The 12,184-nt window shown below is 35.3% G+C and overlaps 1 protein-coding gene across 3 annotated transcripts in view; it reads right to left on the reverse strand.

Moving 5' to 3' along the window:
• Positions 1–12,184, reverse strand: part of KIF6 (kinesin family member 6) — a 412,344-nt gene that overhangs the window by 325,222 nt on the left and 74,938 nt on the right. For all 3 annotated transcript variants that reach the window (XM_023527554.1, XM_011354825.2, XM_023527557.1), the window contains one exon: positions 9,235–9,344. In XM_023527554.1, the coding sequence (XP_023383322.1) occupies positions 9,235–9,344 (110 nt within the window). The remainder of the gene's footprint in view (positions 1–9,234; positions 9,345–12,184) is intronic.

A 12,184-nucleotide genomic window follows, 5' to 3' on the forward strand; every position in this document is an offset into this window, starting at 1 on the left:
TATATATATATAATGAAAAGCTCGCTTAGCACTGCTCTCACTTCGGCAGTACTGCCAGCTCTTAGCTCAATCAGAACTTTGGTCTTGGCATATGCTAGTAAAATTAGAAAACCATTGAGGGTCATAGGAGCAGTGACACTGGTGTGAAAGGACTGGAGTGGGCTATGACAGGAAATTATTGGTTGATGTGGGCTCCACTCATGAGACCACTGCAGCTCTAAATCATTTGTATGCCTTTTTTTGCATGTACATACATTATTAGCTGGATAGTTGAGAGCAGTTGTGTTTTGCAGAAATCTCTTAAGGTGTTTCATATGCATTTACATTTTCCAACTAAATGGAAAGTTAATTAAAGATAGAACACAGTTAAAATCCTTTATAATACTCCTAAAAGAGCTGAAGTTCTTGCAATATAGTAAATGCTTAGTACTTATGAAAATCTGAAATAATTTTTTTCTCTATTATTTGAGCTGTAATAGTTAGATGGGTTTCCAAACTCTATTCTTCTAAAGGATAGAATAAAGTGACCGATCAACTTAAATTATTGAAAACTCTTTTAGATAATCCTATGATTTTGCTTCATATACTCAAAATTTAGAACAGATTGTAAAAAATGATGTAGTATCAGAATAAGGCAATAATGTATAAAGCAATTATGAAGACTAAAGAGTAAGTCAAATATGTATCAATACACAATTTAAAAAGTGAATTTCACCTCTTAATCTAAGAAAAATAAATAGTATGCATTTATTTGTACAAAAAGTATGAGGAAAATGGAATTGACTGAGGTGACAATGTTTTTCCTCACATTAATTAATCTCATGTGACTAAAAACCCTAATAATCACAGATATATTTTTAAGTTCCAGGGATATGAGTGAAAACACTGCAGCCATTTCTTCCCATTCTTCTATACCTCATATATTAGGGAATCAGTGAAAACTAACACCTTTGTTATGGACTGAATGTTTGTGCCCCCCAAAATTCATAGGTTGATGCCCTAATCCCTAATGTGATGGTAATAATCACAGATATAATCACAGATATATTTTTAAGTTCCAGGGATATGAGTGAAAATACTGCAGCCATTTCTTCCCATTCTTCTATACCTCACATATTAGGGAATCAGTGAAAACTAACACCTTTGTTATGGACTGAATGTTTGTGCCCCCCCAAAATTCATAGGTTGATGCCCTAATCCCTAATGTGATGATATCTGGACGTGGGACATTTGGGATGTAATTAAATTTACATAAGGTCACGAGGATGGGGCCCCCATGATGGGATTACAGTCCTTATAAGAAGAGAAAGAAAGACCAGAGCTTTCTCTCTCTCAGCCATATGAGAATACAGCAACAAGGAAGTATTTTCAAGCCAGGAAAAGAGCTGTCACCGGGAACCAAGTGCGCCAGCATCTTGATCTTGGACTTCTCAGTTTCCAGAACTGTAAGAAATAAGTGTTGTGAAAGCTGCTCAGTCTATGGCATTTTGTTTTGGTAGCCAAGATAAGACAACCTCTTATCAAAGACATTTCTAGCATTGAGAATGATTTATTTCAATTGGTCATTCAGAGTAGGAGATGACAGCTTTTGCCATGTTATTTATTACTCTAGTGGGACAGGCTTTGGGCAGAAGTGTATCATTTCCAAGCTGGAAAGGTTTTCTATTCCTTCTGCTATGGTCATTGGCAATATTCCATTTCTTCAGGAATATAGTCTCTGGCCTATCCATGATGGACATAGAGTATGACTTATCATCATTGGTCACTGGTCACCTGTTCAGACCATCCTGCAGGACAGCACCCCAAGCTTCTAAAGAGGTTTGCTTCTCAGTTGTGTCAGTAATTGACTCAGTTGAAGAAAAGACTGGAATTAGTTTTAACTTTGAGATCTATGTTTATAGGCCCAGGAGTTTCTTCAAATGCTCAGTGGGGCCAGAAAAAATAACACAAATGGAAAGAGCAATGCAATAGATAGAAATAAGATAAATCCATGCTTTACCTAAAGGTGCTAACTTCAAAAAATTTAAGCACAAATGCATAGGCCAAACAAAGCATATATAGGCTGATGCAAGAAGGGTCCAGAACATAAGTGAGAGAGTTGCTCTTCAAATGGACAGTTTCCTGAGACTAGAAGAAAGTAGAAGAGTGTGAATGGTGGGAGGCAGGAAGTTGAAGGAATTCATGTTTCACAGCTTCCATATTCTCTCTAAGGTAAGGATACAATTGGCATCAAAGATTATTGGGGCAGGCAGGTATTTGATATGATTATTGTGAGGCATGGGAGAAAATGAACTGGGAAGGTGAAGACATTGCTTAGCAGGCTAAAGACCTAGCTGCGGTTGAAGACCACATGTTGGAGTTTTTCTCCAGCTGTCTCTGAACCCCCAGGTTGAAATCAATGTCCTTTCTTGTGCCCTTAGAGAATCATAACGTCTTATCACTTACTGAATAAGGGTGAAAAGATCAGTCTGTGAGTCTGTCCTACTACACTAGAGCCCTTTGAGGTAAAAAATGGGTACCCTCAGAATCTTGCAGAGTGCCTGACACACAACAGAGAGAGCTGAAATGGACTCAAAGCTTTGGCTCACTCACACAAGAGGCTCCCGAGGCCCAAAGAAGCCCAGAAAACCATAGTCTGCTCGGAACTCAGATGGAATGTGCCAAGATACAACACACACCTCCCTGGTAAGAGCAGCCACATCCCCAGCTCTGGTATTTGATGGACTGAGGTTGATATCATGGTCTATTTTTGGCAGACATGGACTCTGCCAAATATCACACTACCAATGTGAACCTCAGTTTAGTCATGATACTCACTTCCTTAAATGAGATACTTACTGTATATAAGGCGCTAGCAAAAGGACTAGCACATAATAGGTGCCCATCTCTCTTACTGGAGAGATTTTTCTAGTATTTCTAAAAAGAACTTTCCCTGGGTGAAAGAGAGGAATAAGGGAATAAGGCAAACCACCTCTGATAGAATCACCTGTGAAGCTTACTCAAATATATTTGATTTTTCTGGAGGTGAAGGCCAGGAATCTACATTTTTAACAGTTATCCCAGGAGATTTTTATACATTGTTAAATTTCAAGCAACTGGATTATGATGTCTTCAATTTTCCCCCTTCTTTATATCCCTCCCACTGCTAACTAAATGGTCCTGATGACTTTCCATGATGCTCTGGGGTCTCTCTGACTCTCATCTATTTCATCCCAGGCCTACACACTGCTGACTAATTTTTTTTCTTAAAAGGCAGTTCCAATCATGCCATGCCCTTGAATAAAAATCTTCAAGGGCCACACTTTGCCTGTCAAATCTTTGCATTCATGTCTCTCTAGTCTTATTGGTCTCACCTACTCCCTTACTACATTCCAGTCAAACAGGTCTATTAACTGTCATAGAACAAACTGTATACTTTTCAACTTCTCTTTGTTTCCGCACGAATGCCACACTCCACTGCCCCAAGTCCTACTCCTCTTCTCAAGGGTTATTTCATGTGTCATCTTCTCTATGAATCTTTTCTTGATCGTATGACCTGCTATAATTTCTTTCTCCTTTAAGTGCTTGTCATTCTTTGTGCTTCTCTTATGTTTTTCATATTCCACCTTATACTATTTTGTACTAGTTTTACCTACTCTATGAGTTCCAGGAAAGCACAGACTGTGTAAGCAAACTCAGTGCCTAGTACAGTGTGTAAACCGGAGATGGATCTCAATAACTGTTTATTGAATAAATGAATAATTCTATATGACTAGATTTTAAGCCATGAGGGCAGAGCCTGTGCATTAATCTTTTTTGTAACTCCAGCAGCACTTAGCAGTGTTTTATATCTGGTAGGTATTAGAAATGTAGTGAATTAAATTTAACATCTGTCAACTGTTTTTTCCCTTTGATGACAAATTATTTAAAAACAAAACACAGCCAAGATTTCGATACTAGATGCTGAATGTTCTGACTTTTTTTGTAACAATAATAACCATGCCCATTTGGAATCTTAAACAGAATATGTGTCTTTATTTAGGAATACTAAAATTATACTAAAATAAGGTGACTATTTTCCCTATGGTTGAGACCAGCAGTTATACTGTTTTACTTCATGAGACATACTTAGATTCTAACTATATTCTTTTTACAGCATATGATATAAGAAGCTTTCAAAAACAGAAGTGCTATTTTCATTTAAATTACTAAATACAGAATAGATTTGAAACAGATATATGTGTACATACATATATACATCTCTATATAAATATATAGCCAATTATTTTTAATTAAACTTTTTATTTTATAATTGTAGAGTCATGTGCAGCTGTAACAAATACTGCAGAGAGATCCCATGTACCCATATCAATGGTAACATCTTGTAAAACTATGTTAAAATATTGCAACCAGGAAGCTGGCATTGATACAATCCACTGATCTATTCAGATGTCCCAGTTTTACCTGTATTCACATGGTGTGTGTGTCTCTCTGTGTATCTAGTTCTGTAAAACTTAATCACATGCATAGTTTTGTGTATCCATAGCCACAGTCAAGATACAGAATAGTCCGTCACCACAAGATCCTTCATTGGCCTGTAACCAATCCCACTTCCCTCCCTAACTCCTTCAACCACTAATTTGTTAACTATTTCTATAATTTTGCCATTTAAAGAATATTACATAAATGAAATCATATAGCTCACAATCTTTTGAGATTGGCTTTTTTTCACTCAATATAATTCCCTGGAGATTCATCCAAGTTGTTAAATGTATCAATAATTCATTCCTTTTTGTTATTGTTTTATTAACTAAAGGTCCATAGTTTACTTTAGGCTTCACTCTTTGTGTTGTAAATTCCCATAGATACAGAGAACAGATTGGTGGTTGCCAGAGAAGGGGTGAGGGAATGGGTAAACTCTTTTTGGTTTTCTTTTTTTTTTTTTTTTAAGTTTAAATAAGTTGGAAAATAAACACAGCTTTGTAGAGAAAGGCTGATTTCATGTTGAGGCAACAAAGATAAAGGTCAGTCTAGGACAACTTGTGACAGAAAGCAAATTTTCCAAGATTAATAGGATTGTGTGAAAAGGAAACAGGCTACCTTGAAGGGACTTAAATGGCTGATAGATTTGCTGGGAAAAAAACTCTATGGGTTTTAACAAGTGCATAATGTTATGTATCCACCATTACAGTATTATAGAGAATAGTTTTACTGCCTAAAATGTCCCTGTGCTTTACCTATTCATTACTCTACCCCTCTCCTCTTCAACAACTGGCAACCACTGACTTTTTGCTGTTATCTATAGTTCTGACATACGTTTTCAACTCATTTGGTTAATTATCTAGAAACATGATTGCTGGGTCATATGTTTGGTTTGTAAGAAACTAGAAATTGTTTTTCCAAAATGGCTGTAGCATTTTACATTTATACCAGCAATAAGTGAGAGTTGCTGTTCTATATTTTTGCCGGCATTTGATAGTGCCAGTTTTTTGGATTTTAGTCATTATAATAGGTATATTGCAGAATTTTGTTGTTTTAATTAGCAATTCCCTAATGACAAATGATGTTGAGGATCTTTTCATATGCTTATTTGCCATCTGTATATCTTTGGTGAGGTGTCTGTTTAGATGTTTTGCTCACTTCTTAATTGGATTGTTTGTTTTCTTACTGTTAAGTTTTAAAAGTTCTTTGTATATTTTAGATACAAATTTTTCATTGGATATGTGTTTGGTAAATATTTTATCTTAGTCTCTTGTTTGTCTTTTCATTTTCTTAATAGTGTCTTTTGAAGAGCAGAAATTTTTAAGTTGTTTATCTGTTTTTTTTTCTTTCCCATATCATGCTTTTGGTATTGTATCTAAAAACTCTGCTAAATGACTATAGCAGCATTTGCAAAAAGCCGTTGACTTTAGCCTGGTACCTTGACATCATATATAGAAAATCTATACGTAGTCTATAGGAAATGCTACTGCAAAAAACAGAGAGGTAGAACTCATTAGAATGTAAAAGAAAAAGAAACGAACAAAGTAGAGTTCATGTGAGAAGAACATCTGGAAGGTGATTTGGGGGAAGCTTTGTCACTCACCGGAAGGAACCTGTTACTGATGGCTGTTATTATACAACATCAAAATGACCTCAAATTTGATTTTACATGGTTAAGCTAAGTATAAGAATGTAGAAGGGATCAAATATGTACATTGCCATTGTCCCTCAAAAGGATGACTGAAAGAGGGAACCAAGGACAACAGATATTTTGCCTACTATTTTTAGATAGTATTCAGAGTGTTTGGGACATTCCAGCTCACAATAATGAACCCGGTCAACCAGACAGATGGGACTTCAGAGTTAGAACTAGTTCAAGAGTGTGTGAAATTAGGTTAACAATGCATACTCTTAACCCAATCCAGGTACAGCAAAAGTCACATTCTATTATAAAGAATTACTTTATAATTTTAGTAAAAGGCAAACCCTCAAAATCCCGAGAACACTAGCAGACTCAATATCAGTTAAATCACATTATCTCCACACCAAAAGACTATGCAATTCTTGAGTTGTACTGGAATTTTATAGTATTGGATATATTTGAGGTAAATATGTCTGGGATATAATAATCCTCTTTCTTAATGACATTTTGATTTTAGTGAGATTTGTTGTCATGTAATTATAGTACAAAATTTAGGAACAAGAACATCTTTCAGACCACTTTTGTGTGTGTGTGTGTGTGTGTGTGTGTGTGTGTGTGTGTCTGTGTGAGTTCATTGTTTTCTAACTGAAGTCACAACTGATTTGAGTCAGTGAACTCCTTCTCCAACAAAATGACAAAGCTATTAAAGAAGAAGCAGTAGTTTAAGTTAGAAAGCTAGCACCATCTATAGAGACAATGTAACCAATACTGAGAACCATTAATAAATGCTAGGCATGCTGGGAAATGAAAAGGCATGTAGTAAATTAAGGCATTGTTCTTGCTCTCAAGAGGCTTAAGGCTCTTTTCTAGGAGGACAACAGAAAATACCTAAATCATTTCCTATTCGTTTTGAAGTGGGGAAGAGTTACTGAGTAAGTTCTATTCTGGGAAGTCGCCAATCTTTGAACTCCAGGATTTGGAGGTTGGAAGGCTGTTAAATATTGTATATTCCAATGAACACATTTTATAGACAAATTGAAATCCAGAAAACTAAAAGAATTTATCTAAGATTACAGGGTTGGGACTAGACTCAGATTTCCTAACTTCTAAGTTAAGTGCTCTTTCCTCTAAATTATACTACCTGTCTTAAAGTTCAATGGACTTTTCTCATTCCTGTTCTTCTCATAGTTAGGCTGCATCTAATTATGTCAATTAGACTTAGATTCATAGAGCTCATGCTTTACACTCTCTTTATACTATCATCTTTTAAAAGTCTACTTCATAGTTTGACTTCAACAGATAATTTTTTTAAATATTAAAGGCTTACTTTGGTCTCAGTAGTAGAGAGACTATCAGCTTAAGTAAGGCATACCTTCTACCTCTGAGGAATTCATTGTAAATGTAAACATCTAGTACAGCATTCTCAGACACCAAAGTTGTACATGTGAAACTTATTACCACCACCCAATCATGTTTTCTAATGAAAATCTCCTTTGTAGGTCAATGACTCCTCAACTTTCTAAGCTCCATGGCAAGATCTTTGAAGGCATAAAAATCAGAGTACCTGGTTTTAATCCTTGCTCTACCATTCATTGATTAGTTTTGAAACCCTGGGCAAGTCATACCTTCTGGGCTTACTCTTCTCAATCAGTAAAATGAGGAGAGCATCAATCTGCTATGATTCACCTTCTTTCCAAATACAATCAAATCCAAGATGATGGGCATAATCAATTTATTTTATTTCTTATCTATTTATTTATTTTTGCATATCACTCAGATTTATCTTTCCTGCTTCATTTCCATCATAGCCAAGCCCTTCATTTCTGAATTATTGCTAATCAAGTTCTTCAGAGTAGATGTGACTTGTTAAAAGCAATTTTAAGCAAGATATAGCCTGGAGGTACATAGGTCAGACTGGAGCTAGAAAACTAGTTAAGATACCTGTTAGAATGAAGATCAATCTCACACCAAAGCCCATTCTTCAAGTCCCTCAAAAGCTGGCTTCAGAGGCCTCTGCTTTTATTTCACATGACTCCTCAACACCTGGCCTTTCCAACCATACCTTTGTGTCTTTAAGGTTTTTCCTACCCTTCCTATGAGAAAAGTTTTGCCTTTTTGTAAACGTAATTCCAATAGTTTCTTTAAGGCTAACTTCTTCCATGAAGTTCGTAATTTTTCCTTTCTCTTAATTCTTATGCAAATAATTAGAGTACCAATGATAATTGCCTTTTCTAACTTCCTCTAATGAATACTGTTAGCATAAAGGAGATGATATGTAAAAACATTCAATCAACGTTAATATAAGAATACATATAAAGGTGGTGTAATGAGTATAATGGATTTTCTTCATTATTTCTTCTTATCGCCTTTATGACTTAAACAACTGTTGATATTTTTGGTAAAGGATTCATATATATTTTTGAATGTTTTAGAACATTTAATAGGAAGAATTAAGACGTGTTTTCTATGTTCTAGCATCTTCTGATATATGAACATGTCTGAACAAAGTAAATGAATTGTTATCAATTAGAATATATCTAATTTAGGCAGATATTCAAACAAGCAATGAGTAAGGTTATATAAATGCTGGCAGGGTAACTTACTCCATTATTAGATAAGCTCTGAAGACTCTATTTATAGTTCAGTCATGAAACAATCAGTGCCAATCTTGACCAAATGATTGTCACTGTTAGTCTTAATAACAGTAGAGAAAGATTTGGGAAAACTTAAAGTTTTATTTTTTCTTTTTCAGATTCTCTTATTGCTGCTTGAACCCTAATTTGAATACCTTCTTCAGAGAAAGGCCACAATTATAGGAGTAAAAGGGTTTCATGTGGCAAGAGTAAAGTAGTACTGTCAAATCCCATCAATCCTCTCAGCACCCAATCTCCAAGAACATCCACTGCACTCTCTTGTACCAACTCCAAAATAGATTTTCCCAAGAAATGAGTTTTAAGCAATTTTAGTTCCTATCACTTCTGACAAAATATCCATTATATTACAAAAAGATTCTGTTATTCAGTATTTGTTAATTACAATTAAGACCAGAAACATGCAAAGTTTCAAAGAAAACAACTGAAGGGAACATCTGAAAGTAATTTTCCCCCATTCTTTGTTGTTCTGCTACTCACGGCAAATCTTCCAAACTGGAGGCTTCATGTCTTGGATCCAATAGATCATAACCACATTCATTGTAGATTTCCAAATAGGAAATGTGCGTTGTATATATTTTGCTGCTGTCCTGATTGAAAAAGGGAAAGACATTATTTAATGACTATAAATAACAATTCAGCTTAAGGAAGATGAACACGTTTATCCTGTAGTTTCCCCACAGTTCCTCCCCTTTTCTCTCTCACTTTGTATGGTTCATGTTTTTAGTTCGTGACACTTTCAAGTTGCCAGTTACCATATGCATGCATGAAGCTTTTTTTTTTAAATGGCCAATACCCATGATTACAAGTAACTTCAGTCTGTTATTTTGTATTGATTCCACATTATACATAAAAATGTCAGTATACACTTCCAATGAGCCGACTTGGTTGCAGAACTATATTAATACCATTTTTTACTTTCCAGACCAAAAAATAAAAAAAGTTCCAAAAAAAATAAACATATTCTGTGAATAGTCTATTCATAAAAGAACACAGAATTGCTACTTCAGTTTAAAAACTTCAGTAGCAAAAAGTTATCATCTTTAATCATAATTCTTTTTAAACCTTCATAACATTGAAATATTCTAATGATATAAACAGACATAAATAGATAACAACAAATAAATACATAATGGAAAGTGAATTTCAGGAGACAGAAATAGTTTGGATCAACTGGGTAACCGTAAGAGTGGACATTACCTGTTCACTGCCTATACCTTACTTGTTGTTAATTTTCCTGGCCCAAGTGCAAATCAGGGATATTCAGCTATTGAGTAGAGAGAGGTATTTTCTATGGGTCATTGCCAAAATGCAATGACACAGGCATCAATGAAATTAGGATAGAAGTCAAGGGAACTGGTTCCTGTCTCAGTTCTGTCAACAGACAAAAAGGACCCACTACCACTTGAGTGGAATGAAACAGGAAAGTTTTCCAACTCTCAAGGACATTCCAGGTACAGTTTTCAATACAAAATATCAAATAATAGCACTTTTTTTCTTGTTCGTCCCAAAATATAAATGCTTCCATTTCTGCACATATTATCCTGCTTCTTACAAGAGGAGAATATATTTGTGTCAGTGGCAAGAAGGTCTGGAGGTTGTTAGAGTGGATATTCACAGAGAGGATTTGCTTAAGATGACCTTCCTGATCGATTCTCATCCATATTTAAGACAATCCATTTAACTGGTGTTATTCATGAAGAGAAAAGACCAACTCACAGAGATGTGGGAGAAGGCAGTGGCCTGCAAATCCAGGGGGAATCTTACTCCTATTAGCTATGAGCTCCTACCATGTCAGGCCTCAGTTTTCACACTCATTAAAGTAAGGAAGTTGGATAATGAATTCCTTACTTGTTCTTCAGATTAAAATGAATATGATTCTCTGTTCCTGTAATGGCTCAAGCTTTCCAAACAAAGACACCATCACTTCATTAAGACAACTCTCAGCCAGCACATGACTATAGTAAAATGCTCAAGCTACAGCTGAAATTTCATGTTCTGGTGTTCTGTGAAGGTGACATGTACTGAATCTCTACAAAGCAAATTTCTCCCCGCTAAATACTAGAAATTCTATTGACATGGGTGCCTCCAGTTGCTCATCCTGCAAATGATCTATCAGTTGCATTCGTACCCAAGTTAAGTAAAGGCACCATTTCAACATAATTTTTTGGGTTGAAGTTTGGCTTAGTACAGATATCAGAGATTGTAAATACTAGACAGATTCTGTGTGGCCTTTAGTCTAATTCAGAATTTCCTAAAATATTCCACGAAATACTCATGGTACAAACTGTTCCATGATGAACACATGTATAGTGTTCCTCTCTGGAAGATTCTCAGGGCACATTAAAGGCCATGGCAATATCTTGCGATTTTGTTTAAAACAACATATTTCTAAAACTTATCTGAACACATCTGAAATATTCCATAGATTATGATCTGAATTTTAGCATACAGTTCTGAGTTCATCTTAGCATCAGACAAAAAAACTGGGTTTGAATGCTGGATCTGCCATTTATAACTGAGTGATCCTGCACCCTTATCCTCAGTTGTTTAACTATAAAAATGGTGATAATAACCATTATATTGCAGATCTGTTGTGACAGAGAAGTAGGGTTCTGTATTTAAAATCTTACCAAAAATGTATGGCCTGTAATAGGCACCAATAAATTGTTGCTGTTGTTGCTGTTAATATTATTGTTGTTGTTATTGTTTTTATTAGTTCTAAAAGCTTTAAAATGGAGAATTCAGTATGTGAATATAAAAAGAAAACAAAAAGGCAAAAAAGAACAGCTAATTTGTATGTCTCTCTGCATAAAGAAACTCTTCTTCCAGAAATTAGAAGAAATCATAAAACGTCAGAAAAATGGCAGGCTCACTGCCCTGAGATGATAGGGATAATGCTTTTGGCTCCTCCAGCTTCTGCATGTTCTGGTCTTTTATTGGAATATGTACTTAAAATCTACCAAACTATGTGGCAAGCTACCTTTCCTTATTACTCTTTTTTTTTTTTTAGAGTTTAGGATTGCCAGACTATAATGTAACACACATGCTTCCTGTAGATAGACTTTTCTCCTTCCCCAAAACAAGTTTGAACCTCACAATATTCAAAAATAATGAACAGTGATTTCTAAAATAAATGGACTCCATTCTCTTCTTTAAAAATCATTAAAAATGTCCTTCTATCACACTCACAGGCACTTAAGGACTCAGTAGTTTATCTTGAAATAAACACTTTGAATAAGTCAAATGTTTCCTTTAGGAATTCTAGAAAGTTTCACGAACCCTCTAAAGCAATCAGCTGAGGACATCTGAGTACCTGTCTGCATTTTTCAGCTGCACAATGTGGACTAACTTTATGATGCACTTCAAGTTGCCTCTGACTTGTTTTGCTGCAGTTCAGTTTGATTATAATGAATGTGTTTTGCCTCAT

Source organism: Pteropus vampyrus, unplaced genomic scaffold (genome assembly GCF_000151845.1).
Source record: "Pteropus vampyrus isolate Shadow unplaced genomic scaffold, Pvam_2.0 Scaffold18, whole genome shotgun sequence".
Lineage (NCBI taxonomy): Eukaryota > Metazoa > Chordata > Mammalia > Chiroptera > Pteropodidae > Pteropus > Pteropus vampyrus.